Genomic DNA, 16,812 nt, shown 5'->3' with positions numbered 1-16,812 from the left:
GACTGCGGCTGTACAAAAACACACACATCCCAATACTTTGTCTTCAGCGTACCAATTATATTTCATGCTGGCACATTTTTGGCAAACAAAAAGTGAAGCAAGGAAGAAATAATAATTGAGATGTGATTTGTGATAAAAGGTGTGTGTATAGTTTAGATTCTAAACTATACAGACACCGCGACCCAACATTTTGAAGCACTCAAATCTATTCAACAAAAAAACGTGCTGTAATATATACGCTTTTCAGCATACAATATTAATAGAAGTGAAGTACAGTGCATATATCCCTTATATCCCTTCCCAGAACTAAAGTATGCTTTTAAAAAGGTTTAATGAGATGATGGAATCAAAGCTGAACTATATAAAAAGGCACGCATGCTGAAAACCCAACCCAGCAGGGGGTCTGGGGGGATTCTCCCCCAGGAGATTTTTAGAAATACTAACATAAACTATGCATTCTGGTACTCTGAGAAGAAAATAAATAAATCTATTACTACCCGACATGTTAATAATATTTTATGCCATTGTTTGTTTTTCACTTTGTTCTGACATCTTGCTGCGAGAAGAGTAAAGAGGAGATAGTCTGTGTGACTTACTTTAAATTGTGGGTTAGGGTAGATAGCTCCCATTGTTCTGTGACCTGTCAGTCATCAGACCGGGGGTCATATTTCATTACGTGTTCATTTGTATAGAAGTTGTACCCATGGATGTATAAAGAAGAGTTCTACCGCAAAGTTATTCTCCGTGGGGACTTCCGGCAACAATCTTGATTCTGATTGGCCAGAAGACTCGAGAAAACATCAGCAAATATATTTTATTGAGAAGATGATCACTACGTGACAGAAGTTTTCAAAACCGTTTATGGTCTCCGGTACTTCCAGTCCAACGCCGACTGCATGCACAGCGTTAGAAAATCGGGCCTTCAAAATAAAAGTTTGAGTTTTTCAACAAAAAAAAATCAATTATTTTTTTCCTTCACTCACACATCTGCGACGCACTCCAAACGGGTCCGCGACCCACCAGTTGAGAACCACTGGTTTAGATGATGTTATTCCAAAAGTAGGATATCACTCTTGAGGTGCTTTGATAAAGGCTCGTTTGTTTAAATGTTTAAATAAAATGGTAAACGGAGGAACCAGTATTTGGCTGATTATATTTCATGAGACTTTTGGGTGCAACGCTTCCAGTCAATGGTTGACAATAACTTATTTACTAAAGTACTTTATTATTTTAATTTTTAGGCAAGTTTATTTATATAGCACCTTTCAGCACCAGGCAATTCAAGGTGCTTTACAAAAATGAAAGACATTCAAGGTACTTTGCTTGAGTATTTCCATTTCCTGCTACTTAAAATATTAGGTAATTCGGACTAATAATACAGTATAAAATCAACAAATTATGAATCTAATATTATTATTAAAGGTTACGTTTTGGACCTGATATTGAAATTAACAAGCTATCCGGGAATATATAGTACAAAACAGAAAAAGCTCCTACTAACCCTGAAGTATATAATATAATATAGTATGATATGTTGTGTATTGATGTGCAGAATAAGCTGTTTTAATTTTTGTAATTTAAGTATATTTTAATGCTAATACTTATGTACTTGTACTTAACTTTTTATGCAAGGATTTCAGTTGTAGCATTTTGACAGTGATGTTACTTTTCTTTTACCATAGTTACAGATATAATTGCATTGTCCACCTCAAACTCCAGCGTTACTCACAACAGGAAGCTCTTCCGGCCGAAACATCGGTCACATTTCAGCAGGTTGTTGGCAATTAAAGGAAAGAAAAAAATGGAAAAAAAAGCAATGTTTATTTCTTCATCAAGGCATCACAATTGGTCGTTGATTCCAGCCGTTACATTACAACATCATTAATTAAAACCCTTCTGCGTGTTGACACTTTTCTTTACAAAGTCATCATTAAAAGAAACCTGGTCAAAAAGGTCCAAAGCAAAAGGAGTGCACAACCAGAGCACCAGCGCATTAGACGTGTCGAAACACAAGATTTTCTGACTGGATTTGACGTTTTGATGGATATAAAGTAAAGTGTGTCTGCCATGCCGTGCTCAGGGGGATTCTTCTTCTCCACACAAATATCACAATATGTGAAATTGCAGTGGGTCTACCACTACATACATGTGTAGTATTTATATGTGTACTGGGACTCCGCAAATATAAATATTTAGGATTGTTGTCCAAGAACCTAAAACTTATCAAAAACGCCACCACACATTTCCAGAATTAGCAAAAAAACTTAAATTTAACTACGTGTTCACTGACTCAAAAAGTGGTTTCTTCTTATTAGAACTGATTGATAAGTTAACTATAATGACAGAGAAGACAGCTACAGTATTGCACATACCATCGCAATCCTCATTCAAAGTTCAGACACACACACACACACTGATAATCATCCCCTACACACTCACACACTCGATCACATTTACATATTCACAATCAGACACATATGTTCAAAGTAATGCTCAATGTTTAGTGCCTATCCCAGGACAGAGTAAACCTGCTTTGACAATAAAAAGAGAAAACAAAAAACCTTTAAAACAAAAGAAATATAAACATCTTGTCCACCGACAGGGCCTGTTTGACCCTGATGAGTCCAGTCCGGTCCAGTCTTCATGTCCCGCCTCACCTGAGTGAGTCCTTAAACATGGAGTAGTCGGAAGAAGAAAAACCTCTGCTTCTGTGTCTAACCTGTCCGTGTACCTACTTGTGACGTGTTTGAAAGAAAAGACCGTGTTCATGTCAGGGTGGGGCAGAAGTAGTACTTGTAGAAATAGTAGTAGTAGTATTAGAAGTAGTAGTGGTCAGTCTGGATCAGTAGGTGGCGTTGGCGGGTTCCCGTCCCGAGCTGAAGAGGATGTCGGCCTTCGAGCTCATGATGTACGTCAGCAGGAGGGAGGCGATCAGCACGGCGACGCCCACACCCAGCGTCATCATCTGGGAGACAGACAGACAGATGGCATCCTTACAGAACACTCGCTGCTATACAACATGTGCAATATTATTATTAATAACGTGCAATTACGTATCTGCCACTACGTTTTTTTGCACTACTGAATACGGTTAGTATTTGCATTAATTATGTGACCGTCTATGTTTCCTGTAGATATGCAACTGCTGTGTTGATTGTATTGTATTTTTGTAACTGGCACAACAATTAAATAAAGTCTTATCTTATTTTAGCTTACACGGAAGAGTCCAATAACAGAGTGAAAAGCTGGATTCCCCTTTGGGATGAACAGAAGGACATCTTCCTCTTAAAGAGATCTGCATGTTGCTCACGTACACACAGCAGACACAAAGCAGCATTGAAATGGCTTGTAGTTGTGTTTATTTGATGAATTAAAGTCAAATATTTACACCCATTTTGGTCTCCACTGACACTGAAAACTATGCTCACCAGCTAGTCACTAACTAGTCTGCTGCTGAACAACAAAGAGTCTTCACCTTAAAGAGGCCGTCATCAATCATTGAATGCCACCAAGTAATATCCTGTGTGTAAGCTGCATTTATAACGGTATTGCTTTTCAATGTTGTAACTACTTCTACATGTTCCCTGTTCCGGTCCTTTTGTTGTACTGTCTTGAACCTTTCCTTACAATATTTTACGAATAATAATAATAATAATAATTCCGTACATTTAATACAGCGCTTTTCCAGATGCTCAAAGCGCTTTACAAATACACATGACACACACATCATACATGTAACGGCCATGTACTGAATGTGTCCTTGGGGGCTTTGAAAGGCGCCTCTCAATAGAAGGAAGTATTCCCTTTCTGTTCTCTAAGAAAGCACAACGTGCGCCAGCGTCACTTGGTGTGTTAAATCTGAGGAAGGACGCTTACCTCCAGGTCGGGACTCGCCACCAGGAAAATGCGTCCTTTGATGACCTTCCAGCGGGACTCTGTCCACGTGGAGTAATCTTTGGAGGTGTACTCCTTCAGGTCGAAGGCCGGGGACAGAGCTTTGGAGAGACGCACGGTGGAGCGGACGCAGAACCCCTGCCTCTCAGTGCCGTTAGGGGGCGCTGCGCCCTGGACCCACGTGTAGGAATACATCTGAGGAAGAGAGGGGGGACAAACCGGTTATTACTTCTTATTTGTACATATTTCAAAAGGCGTGCAGAGTTTCAGTTCCAATAGATAACTTTCGTCTACAACTGAGGGAGGGGGGGAATAAACATGTTGTCCAAATGTCGCTTTATTTTATATTTGCGTAGTATATTTGTATTTATATATATATGTAGGGCTGTCAATGCACATTTTACTACTACTACTACTACCACTACTACCACTACCACTACTACTACAACCACTACTACCACAACCACTACTACCACTACCACTACTACTACTACTACAATCATATTAATTGAATATTTTTGGATTTGAGACAGTTTTTCAACAAAACAATTTAGCAAACTTGTGAAAGACATTTTAATCTATTTTCTAATAAAAATGTGTTTAATACAATTATTGTTAGTTCCCGCCTTAATTAATTTTTCTTGTCTTTCCTCTTTATTTCCTTTCTTCAAGCTTGCCGTTAAAAAGGGATGAATTCCAGAGCTCTGAGATGCATCCTTGCCCGTTTTGCTACAATAGATTACATGACCTCTGTGGGCCTTACATGCTTGCTCTCCTCGTCCTTCTCGTCCTCTCTCTGGTTCTTGCAGTTCGCCTGTGAGATGTTGAAGTGGCTGCCCGTCATGTTGGCCAGCAGATACTGAACCAGGAGGGTCGGCTCGCTGGACTGCTGCGCCACGCCCACGTAGAAGTTTGTGGGTCTGTCCGCTGATACACACAGGAAATACATTTAGTTAATCTTCCAAATAAAGCACAGTTACACAAGTTATGATTACCAGCGTACACAAAGATGTTCCTCCCACTTTTGGAGGAGCCCGATACGTTATAACATTTCTTTAAAAAGGATTATCTTGTTTGTTGTACCCAGGTGGCTCATGAGGTCGGAGGGGACTAGTTGCTGGAACCAGGTGTTGTTTGTTCTAACAAGGAAACCGTACAGCATCCGGGTCACCTGGCGGAGAGAAGACAGATATCAGTCTCCGCTGATTCGATGCTAACGACAAATATGGACCAATAAGAATGAGCCGACAAGAAAGACCACAGAAAAACATTACATGTGTTTGAAATCATTGAGAATACAAATGGCCAAACTGCACATTGCAAGTGACTGAACGAGACAGAATACTGCAAGTGAGTAACGCAACGTGTAAAAGGAAGAAAACTAAAATAATTTAACAATTTTAAAAAGGAACATCTGGCAGGATGAGGGTTAGACGGTGAAAACGAGGTGTTTGCATCACCTCCTAAATGTTTTCTAGAACAGTCTCATTGCAAAACCTTTGATCCTGTAAACACTTTACATCCTATATTCTACGAGTCAATATGAAACAAACATCCTCGAGAAGTCTGCAGCTCATGATGAAAACACTACATTCAAGCACGACTAGACGTTGACTTTGGATGACACATACACGGCTTGAGAAAGGCTGCAGCGTGGAGAAAGGACAGATACACAGATGATTAAAGACACGGTTCACTTTTTCACCAATGACCTCTCCATGACCTCTACCTCATTTTCCATGACAATAATAATAAATAAATAATAAAGTACTCTTTCTCAGCGTTCCACTGAAAATGGTTTATTTTAACACGGAACAGGAAAATAAGGTCTGCGTCTGAAACATGTCGTGCCTATCTGAAACAAATCAAATAGGCTTACTAGCTTCTTCACGCTGAAGCCACTACAATCTCTCACCAGCAAAACACCTCGTCAGTTAAATGCCATTTTACGTTTCATTACAATACGATGGAGTATTTATTATCATTATAGCATTACTATTTCCGCGATTAGATAAAATATAAATTATATTTGATGCAACTTTAGTTACATTTCCATGACTTTTCCAAAACCTGTCCAGGGCCTGGAATTAGCATTTTGAATCTCCAGGTTTGTAATGACCGTAAGAACCCTGCACAGATATGATGCTGGACGAGGGATGCATTTCCTGAAGTAAATCTTACTATCTCAGGGTCAGCGTTAATGTTTCTCAGCTGGACTTCAGCTCCTCCCGCCTGAATGTACAGCGCCCGAGCAACCAGGGTGGCCACCTCCGTCAGAGCCTGGAACACAAACATTATTATTAGTTCCTCCCAACAACATGTGAGAGAACATTTCCAGCAGTAACTTTAATAGCAGCGTTGTGAGGACACGCCAGGAGACAATGAGAAAGGGCGGTTGATCATGACACAATTCACAAACACAGAAAATGTGAAAGGTACTTATATGTGACAGTTTGGCAAATCTTTAGAAACCACCAGACCTGCGGTATTTATTTGGTGAGTTGTGTACTTATGACAAATGTTGATACAATAATGTCAACATAAAGATATCTTTCATTTTCAATGAAGCCCTGTTTCATTTATTTGCATGTAATGGCAAATATCTCCCAGGCACACGAGTCATCGCTGTGGTTTTCTGTCCAGTATAGAGCCACATCTTTCCATACCATTTCCGATGTCGCTCTTTTTAAACAGTATACATTTAAATAGTTAATAATTTCTGTCGTTGGACGTCTGGAAAGAAAACTTTGATTCACGTCTCTACTTTAAAGTAAATCCAAACAGTGCAACAGACGATGAGGACTGGCTTCGTGAAGCTAATGTAAGAGCACGTAAACATATTGGTGATAAATAGTTATACCTTAGCGATCTCGGTGACAAACTCCAGCTGCTCCTCTTGCGTCAGGTTGGCTGGGTACGACATGTTCAGGTGGTCTGCGGTGTCGTACATACTCTCGTAGAACCTGCACACAGAACAGGAAAAGGAATAAACACGTGCCAATTCCTTGAGGGCAGACAGATCCCATTAAAAAGGTAATTGCGTGTAATGCTGAATAACCTGTTGGTGAAGGAAGACTCGTGATCCTCGAGAACGAGACCGGGGATTGGTCGAGCTCGCAGGAAACGCTGGAAGGACGAGGGCGGGAGCGGCTGGGAGACGTTCGGCTCGTCCACGGAGACGCTTAGATTTACGGCAGCAGAACGCAGGTTGGTGATGAGCGTCTTCACCTGGAACACAACACAATGTTACACAACACAATGTCTCACACACAACATAATGTCACACACACACACAATTTTTGTAACAATGTATTAACTTAGAAATCTTAGAACTTGGTGCCTGAGAATCAGACTGTACCTTTTCAATAGTATTTTTATAGCAATATTTCTTAAGAAAAGCATCCCCTTAAATGGTACATCACTTCCTGTTTTAGTCTTCATATTTGTCCAAGACGATGTATGTTGTATTTCATCATAATTCTTATTTCAACGATGCGCTCTTAAAGCAGACGAACCTGGTCATTGACGCTGTCGTTCTTCCGAGACACAGGATCCGAGTGGAGCCACAGCTTGGAGTCAGCGCGAAGTCCCACCTGTGGAGAATCAATATATGAATAAACTACACGCATGTCAACATGAACATACCAAACATATGATGAGATTAATGTCATATCAAAAACGATTGGCTTGTAAATATCAAGTCAAGAAACGGGTATAATGCACAGCTAACCATGTTTTGGCATCTATATTTTTGACGTAACTTTCACAAATTGTTGGCCCCAATATACAGATTATTTGAATTGAGGAATACTACAATTATGCAATATATTTAGTTAATTATGTTTCCATAAGTCTTGTTTTTAAAGGGATCCATTGAATCCTTGAAACTGTTTAAAGTAGGGTTCGATATTGGGCCTTTACACTTCCAAGTATCAAAAATCAAGTAGTGATAGTTAGCTGGTTAGGTTTATTAACTTACACTTTTTTTTTGCATTTTATGAAATGTTAAGTTACAGGCTATAAATAACAGAATGAGATATAGTTCAAACTGACTCTTGGGGGGGTGGGGGGGGGGGGTCGCTCGTGAACGGTCAACGGGGGGGTCGGGGTGAGGTGAAGAGCTCGACGCTCGTGAACTGTCAACAGAAGGGCGGGGGAGCCTCGCTGTGGACCTCTTTCACCTGTCAGCGCTGCTTACATGATGCAGTTTGAATTTAAATAATTATCTTTAAATATTTAAATAATTGGTTTAAACGGCATTATAATAATGACGACCGTCCGTTCTGTGATTCTCCAGCACACACAGACGGCCAGTCCGCCCCTGTGTAGCATATTATTTAGATGAGCAGATCGCCACTGGGCTTTCAACTAAAGACGCAGCCACGCAAAACCTGCGGCATGTACAGCTCCTTATGGGTACTGCAATGTGTGAAGTGCGGGCGCGCTCCGGCAGCACTTCACCCCTGACCGCTTCACCACGGAGGAAAGCAGCAGCAAGTCGCCTGGAGTTAAAGAGAGCGGGGCTGCGCTGCGTGCATGGCTTCCTTCTGCAGGTAACGGGGAGACGCGCTCTGGCGGGCGGTCTCGTTCAGGATCCGAAAATAAAATTTAAATATTTTGCCCACTTATTCCTAGTGTGCCACTGGTTACGTTGCCGCGTGCCACCATTGGGTTTCCGACCCCTGGTATACAGTAAATACAAAGTAACTGAAGGTCTATAAACACACACCTGTCCAATCTCCAGTACCGAGTGCACATTGTCTAGGTCCACGGCAAACTGCTTGTTCTCCATATCATAAACCATCCTGGAGCTGCCGATGTAGTCGAACGTTTCCTGCAGTCAAAACAATCGGACAAAGTGTTCAAAAGACATTTAACAGGATTGGGACGAGGACATTAAGCACAATGGCGATGTTGGCTGTTGTGGTGTGGAAATGACTGACCCCTTGGAAGAAGGTGTAGAAGATGGTGCGGCTGGGCGGGGCTTCCTGAATGACGGTTTTTAGAGCAGAAGCGGCCGCCAGCAGACTGATGAACCCGGAGACTCCACTCTCTGCACCCGGAGCTACGTCGAAGAAAAAAGACCGGCTGTCCAACTGCAGAGAAGACGAGAGAAGTTTCAGCAAGAAGACATTGTGACAAGGTAAGAAGTCCCACATTTAATTACAGCATATCTCAAAATGTGAAATACAGCGTGTGTTGTGTTTTTGTTTACCGACAATGTAATGAACTTCTGTTGAAGGAGATATGTGTAGAGTCGGGCTGCAAATATGATTTCTTATACATTGTATTTAGATTTGTTATCTTTGTAAAGCATGTTTGAGCACTTGTAAAAGCCCTTGATAAATAAAATGCATTATTAATATTATTTTAATATTATCTGCTTCTTATTTTCGTCATTTAGTTGATATACATTTCAACAATATATATATATATATATATATATATAAAGTCATTTCCTGCCTGGTTTACTTTAACCAGCAGTCTTTTAACACAACATCAACTCAATGATGTGTAACAGAGAAAATCCTTGCATCCTATGAGCTGATTTTGCTTAAAAATAGGCTCCTCGGCTGCCGTACCTCACTTTCATTTTTGCGTTTTGTTCTCATACCTCTTGTTCTCCACCGTGTTGAGTAAAAATAATATTTACACAAGAAGCAACACACAGGAAGTCTGTTGTTCAGACTGTAACCGTATCATTACGTCCATCATGTTAGCTTGGACTTGGCTTTTCGAGTGAGATCACTAGGGCTGTACCCGAATATTCGTTCGTTGGAGTACTATTCGGGTTTTAATTTCGTTATTCAGATATTCGTTTTTTTTTTTTGAAATGTCCAATATCAACGTAAGAGCTTGTGCCTCTTCGGGGGGTGCCAACACTTAACCATAAACGTTATCGTTTACTTTCTCAGTCTTTATTACTTTTTCTCCATTAATCTCCGTCACGTTGTTTCCATAGCAACAACAACTTCCTGTCAACTGCGCTAACTCTCCTTCAAAATAAAAGCATGTCCATAAATAGAAAGCCAAGCCAAATTACACTTAAGACATAATGCAACGAAAGTAACACACACAATGCAATATCCTTTTCAATTTCAAAGAACACAAATTGGGTTACATTAACAAATAACTATAAAACAACAATACTGTAGAATAACAAAAAGAATGCTGCCTGTGAATAAACCGAAATACACGTGTCGAAGCGGTTCGCTGCTGATTGCTATGCACCCCCCCCCCCCCGTTGCGGAACGTATATTCGCTGCTGATTACTACAGAATATCCGGAGCCCGGAAAATGGTATTCGGGACAGCCCTAGAGATCACTCCAGATATTGGCTGAAGAAATGTAAAAGGTGTTCATGACCTCACATGTTAATAACTACCACATGTTCTGTAGTGAGATATCTAAAAAAGGAACTGAAGTCAGACTCATTTCCCTGTAACTCACCCTGGCTGCCGCTACGACCACGCTCTCCCCGGTCTTGTGGCCCTTGGCTGTCGTGTTGAGAGGTTTGGTGGAGGCCCAAACATTATAATCACCCAAAGGATCACAAATCATCTCTAAAGGGAGACAAGGGACAAGACACAACAGGGACTTTGAGTTATTCTAAAAACAGAATCATTTTAGTGTCATTAAAAAGATTTCTCCCTCAAGTTGTGTGGGCTTAAAAAAATGCTCTGTGACAATAATTATGTCAACGACTTATTGTATGAATTGGACATTAACTCGATAATGTTTACGTTTTAAACCAATCGTATGATATATGAACATGACCTCGATCAGTGTTACCATATTGTATGATACAGCATTTTGTGTTGACTTAGATATAGCAGATATACATCAGGGTTTCCCGACCATTATAAAAGTTGGAAATTGTGCAAACTAAGCCATTTTATTGTTAACAGCAACCTTTTTATTTATTGTTGTGGTTGTCTGTTTTTTTTATATATACTTTATTTATTTAGGATATTTAATTTACATTATTTTCACATTCCAATATACTTAAACATTACAAGGTGCATTGCTCTTTAAAAAACGGTGAACCATTATCATATAACCATTATATCAGTGGCATAAAATGGTATCTATTTCTGGGTCAAACTGCCATCCGACAAAAGCCGTTATCGTGACAGGAATACGTGTTGTGTATATTCCTCCATGTTGTGTAAATACCTGGGCTGAGGCTTAAGTTGAGGTCGTTCCTCCTCATGCAGGTGGCCGTGTCGGTGACGGCGGACATGTGAGAGTAGAGCTGCATGGCACACAGCGGGTACTGAGGAACGCTGCCATTCACACCGCGGTTATGATCCATGTAGCACTGCGAGAGGAGAGCATAATATGAAACCTCGTGTGTGTGTGTGTGTGTGTGTGTGTGTGTGTGTGTGTGTGTGTGTGTGTGTGTGTGTGTGTGTGTTTTTTGTACAGAAGCCACAGGGACATTATTGTATTTAAGACAATCTCAAATACTTTTCAGTCCTTAAAACAAGTTGCAACATATGCCGTTGGGTCTGGAGCTGTTGCTAAGGGGCACAGGGGCAGGTTTGGGCCTAATTACACTTTAACTATCATGATTGGGATTACATTTTCATCACAGGATCAAACCTCAAACTGTCTGTTCAAGTACAAAGCCAAAGTCATTGAAGGGGGCCTATTATGCTTATCTTCAGGTTTAGTGTCTCTCCTGGGACGTGTCTCCGTGCTTTAATGTTCAAAAAGCTCTGTATTGTTCTCATACTGCCTGTGCTGCAGCACCTCTTTTCACCCTGTGTCTGAAACCAGAGCCCAGTCTGCTCTGATTGGTCAACCGCTTAGAGATGTCCCTTACTCTATCACGTACAATATTTTGAAGCGCTAGCCAATAGAAGCCCGGGTGTTACATAGTGATGTCCTCTGGAGGGAACACAGGGATTTTAGCCTTTGCAGACAATTTACATGCACAAAAACCTATAGAACACACAACAGGAAATGGAACATCCCCATATAAGAGCCACTTTAAAGAGTTTCAGAAAAAAAACAGCCCTTCAAAGAGAAATATTAAAGGGGACCTATCATGCAAAAATAAATAACTGTAAGAGCAAAGTAGTAATATCAGATGGGATCATACCTGCCGAATGACCCGAGTGTCATCGTCGTCTTTCATGGAGAAGATGGGGAAATCGAACTCCTCATAGGACAAGCCGTTTCCAAAAGGGTTCCACACGGTGACGTTACAATGAGCCAAGGATGGATCGTAGGTCTCTGAATACACACCTGGGGGAAATACAAGTGTGTCCTGTATGAGCAGACTTTTATAAATACATTAAAGCTAAAACTAGTGTCAGTTTGTAGCTGAATCATTTCTACAAGCGAGCTTCATGTGAAAAGGCAGCAGAAGATCATGGGTATTGTAGTTTTTACGCCATTTCTGCCAATTTCACTGAAACGTTAAAAAGTTAAAATTGATGGTCATTTTATTTAAACCTATTGCATTTTTTATTTAACCATTAATAGAAGATAATTAATAGATTAAAAGAAACATCGAGAACTATCCACTCTTCTGACTTCACACTTGCTTTTAAAAAATACATATCTTTATGACTGTAACTCTGCTTACATGCAGACTTAACTGTATGGTATTCGTCTCACAGAACATACAAATGATCGAGGAATGAGAAATTAATCCAGTGCTTTATCACCATGTTGCAGAAAGAGTTCACAGAACATAGCAACTGAACTACAGCATGTCCTCTCGAGCCTCGGGAAGATCATAAAACTACAATTCATATGTGGAACAAGTCTGAGCAGGTGAACCCTCCCTCACCTGTGTTCTCGTTGGGGCAGGAGGTGTGTGGGGAGAAGCCCTCCAGCGGGTTTGTGTTCGGCATAATAACAGCGACGCCTGCCACCCTGCCGGAGCCGTTCTTCAGCTTCATCATGATGGATCTGACGGCAGACAGGCGGCACGGTGTAAACGATACGGGTACAAACACAGGTCAGACGTGGGTTTTTCTTCCTCAGGGTTTAACAGGTGTTTACTCAATCACCTGTACGGTATATCTGTTTGACAGCGTGTTACCGACTGACATGTCATGAAGTAATTACATCTTCTTCAGCTGCTACTCTAACTTCAGAATGTGTATGATTTACTGAACTACTTATTTTCACTATTATTTAACCCACTAATTTCTCAAATTGCGTTTAATGGTAGCTACAAGTGTAGTGTGCAGTACTTTAAAGGATGCTTTAGTGTTTTTTGGTGTTGTTTAAAAATGTGAGTTATGCATAGTTTCTATATAGTTACACTTTGATCAAACATATAACACATTATATTCAATGCGCCGATTTTTCCATGCCATCTTTAACTTCAGTAAACTATCAACTTTCACAAAAAACACAATCACGTTTCCGTTTGTTCAGTTTGACCATGGCGCCTGTTTCAATGTTGAATGATAGACACACATCATAAAAAAATGATCAATACATACACCAAAAAAGAAGCGAAAAAAGTCCCATATTTCTCACTAAAAAAGTGCAACTTATTAAAGATATAAGACGCATTTACAGTTGAACGAAACTACAATGCCTTCTTAGTGTTATTGATGGATTATAAACATTTGAAGTGAAGTGCTCTTCAGAGACAAGGTTGTTGTTCAGTGAATCAGATACTGAAGGCACATTTAGACCCTCCAGAAAAACGCGATTCTGCGATCGCAGGATTTACCGCATAATCAGCTAAATGGCGCAGATTTTTAAAAGGGCGCATATTTATCAAAAGGGCGCATCATCCCCGCATTTGAAAATGCTTTCTGCTGCTGCGGACAAGAAAGCCAAACAACTCACGTTCACCGAGGCATCGACCTCCAAAACCCTTTAGAGGGCTACAAGAAACGAAGTGAGTAGCCTACAAGATTGAAGCTGGTCAGATAACAAACGAGTAAATGAAAACAGAATGAGGCGGAGAAGTGTGTGTGTGTGTGTGTGTGTGTGTGAGAGAGAGTGTGATTAAAATAGCCCAATTGCTTTTACAATAAATGAACATTGAATGTGTTTAATTGAATAGGAAAGGGGTTTAACGTTAGTGGCAGGTTGTGTGTGAGAGAGAATAAATAAGACCGCCCAATATTTATTTTTCCCGCATATTTCGCAATTTCACCGCATAAAATCACATAACCCGCATGTTTGATCGCATAATCAAGGATTGTTGCCCGTGTTTTTCTGGAGGGTCTACACAGTACTGCATTGTGAGCTGTGAGCACTATAAGCACACGATGTAAACTGGCCCTCACTAAGTAACTCGTGCTTCCTCTGCAGGGTGAGACGTGTTTACTGTACCTGGTAAAGAGTGCAGACTCCAGGATGACCAGATAAGGAGGATTGGCCCCAGTCCCCAGAACCCAGTCCACGTTCTCCTCTGACTCGAGCACATGAAGGACGCCCACGTTACCTGACAGCGAGGCTGAAAAGCCAAAACAGGAAACTCAAAATCAGCATCTGTGATATGAGATCGATGTGGCCTCTTCTCAATTACAGGAAATGCTTTCCAGGGTGAATCTTTTTGAATACAGCAAAGAGAAAATTGCTCCTGCGGGGGCTTTTTGTGGTATACAAAAGCTACACTATATCTTACAGCTTCTTATTATCAGAAAGCGTCTTGCAACTTGTCTGCTCTAATCTTCTTTCTCAGTTAATGTCTGTCTCTCAAAGTCACAACATTGACTTGTCTCAAGATGCAAACTGCCTGGAGTTTGAAAAGACGTGTTGTAAGCATTTGACTACAACATGTTCAGAGACCACAACCCATTGGCGAAGTGTTAACAGTAACAAGGATAGGTTGTTGTCATGAATGTCGTTGATGTTTGTTGTATTAACATCACAAGTACTTTGGAACACTTTTATCTTTTGCTTTACTCACACTGGCATCCTATTTGATGTGTTGCATTGAGAAGTCGCACACAGGGAACAGTGTAATTGAGATGCACATAAATCTTCTTTTCCACTGAATTACAGCCGACACCTGCAAGAGAAAGAAAGCATTTAACAACTGCACAAAGAAGCGATATAACATGAGGGCATAAAGAAAGAAAAACTGAATGTCTGTCAAAGATAAATGGGTTTCAACAAGTGTTCAGAGAACTTAAAACTAAAGTCACATCTTTAACCAGCAAAATAACATTTGTATTAAGACTCTTTTTAATTAGGAAAAATATTCTTACTATAACAACTTAAGTTCAGAGTTGGAAGAAGTACCCAGACCTTGTACTTATGTAAGAGTAGAAGTACCAGAGTGAATGAATACTCTGTTAGAAGTTAAAGTCCTGCATTCAAAATGTTACTCAAGTAAAAGTACAAACGTATTAGCATCAAAAAATACTTTAAGTGCCAAAAGTGAAAGTACTAATTGTGCAGATTGGCCCATTTCAGAAAAATATATTATACGTTTGGATTATAATTATTGATCATTAAAGAGTTATCAAAGCTGGTAAAGGTGCAGCTAGTTTAATGACTTTGTGTACTGCAGGATAGATTTTACTGCAGATGTAACTAAAGTCTTATTTATATATTGACATCATTAAAATAATGGACTAAAAGTACACAATTTACCTCTGAATTGAAGGGAAGTAGAAGTACAAAGTAGCAAGACATTTAAACACTCAAGTACTGTACTTGAGTAAATGTACTTCGTTACTTCCCATCCCACCCCTGGTGCTATGTTTGAGGATCAACTGAATGCCGAATTAACGAGAGAACCCTTAACATCTAGGAAATATCTTCCTTTGAGAGACAGCTGGTTTCTTTGTTTCCAGACAACTAAATCATATTAAAACAATGCTATTTGGTATGTAATTTGGCCTGACTGTTGCAGCATTAATCCCTCTAGGCGGCCGGTCGGGTGGATCACGAGCAGTCACGCTGATGCTTGGTCACGAGGGATGGCCCAATATGAGGGAAAAGTCGCGAAAAAACATTTAATAATAACAGTCCTGTAGTTATTTCTACAGTTAGTTGTCCCAAAGTGTAGAACAAAGCGGTATAAAAACAGCTTTATTCCAGCAGCCATGGCACAAATGAACAAGTTGTAGCTGTTTAACAGTGACACATGGAAACAAAGCATATTTATGAATTAACTTTCTGGATTGTTTGTCCAAGTGGTTTTTAAATGTTTCTAGGTGTGACGGAGTAGTTTTTTTTATTTGTCTGTTGTCTGTGTGGTGTGAGTGTGTCATAATGGATCCCTTGTCTTTTTATCTGCAAATCTATCTACGGGTACAGAGTAATAAACTGCACCTGATTTAAGAGCTTCCAGATAATTTACATAACCCAATATTTGCTCCAACGTCAAACCTCATTGTAAAACTTAACATTAACATCCGGCAATGGAGATTTAAAACAAACAGCTTCTGCTAACGGTGGTTAGCTTAGCATCCGGCTACACAAAGAAGTACAGGAAGCTAACTGACACAGACACACACACTACTAAAGTAAATACTTAGGCACAGATAATTTCAGTCAGAATAAAAACTTACCGATGAATAACCAAGAAACTAGCAAATTAACTATCCATTTGTTCGAGAGCAAATCCATCTTCCTGGTTTAAAAAAGCAGAAACAACAGTGGGTGTTGACGTGAAAGACGTCCGGGTTCAATTGTTTTTAGTTCCGCTCCCTTGAAAGGAGACGGATTCATTCAAAATGGCAGCTTTAAAATATCTGCAACGAAATAGTATTTTAAAATATATATTTATAAAACATTTTAGCGTGAGGTAAAACAGACATATACGTAATATATTAACGTATCTCTTTCTTACTCTGCTACCTACCATATATAGCCAACTGAGGAGAGTCCACGCCTTTCACTTCCCTTATGACTCAGCCCTGTGGTGCACTTTGGATATTATTCCCCTCTATATACACACAATAAAACCATCATCCTTTTATT

At 40.1% G+C, this 16,812-nt stretch overlaps 1 protein-coding gene across 1 annotated transcript; it reads right to left on the bottom strand.

The window, feature by feature from the left end:
- Positions 1-1,802: 1,802 nt before the first annotated feature.
- ncstn (nicastrin) lies at positions 1,803-16,524 on the bottom strand. Its single transcript, XM_034104570.2, has 17 exons — positions 16,401-16,524; positions 14,789-14,890; positions 14,209-14,332; positions 12,698-12,819; positions 12,002-12,147; positions 11,071-11,215; positions 10,345-10,457; positions 8,838-8,990; positions 8,624-8,728; positions 7,410-7,487; positions 6,953-7,122; positions 6,755-6,857; positions 6,076-6,174; positions 4,978-5,065; positions 4,658-4,821; positions 3,877-4,089; positions 1,803-2,965 (listed from the first exon to the last, which is right to left on the bottom strand). The coding sequence occupies exons 1-17, from the start codon at positions 16,456-16,458 to the stop codon at positions 2,843-2,845; spliced, it is 2,106 nt and encodes a 701-aa protein (XP_033960461.1). The 5' UTR covers positions 16,459-16,524; the 3' UTR covers positions 1,803-2,842.
- Between the last annotated feature and the right edge of the window lie 288 nt (positions 16,525-16,812).

This window comes from Pseudochaenichthys georgianus, chromosome 17, assembly GCF_902827115.2.
Source record: "Pseudochaenichthys georgianus chromosome 17, fPseGeo1.2, whole genome shotgun sequence".
Classification (NCBI taxonomy): Eukaryota; Metazoa; Chordata; class Actinopteri; order Perciformes; family Channichthyidae; genus Pseudochaenichthys; species Pseudochaenichthys georgianus.
The sequence above is the reverse complement of the archived record's forward strand: the minus strand, read 5'-3'. Positions and strand labels throughout refer to the sequence as shown.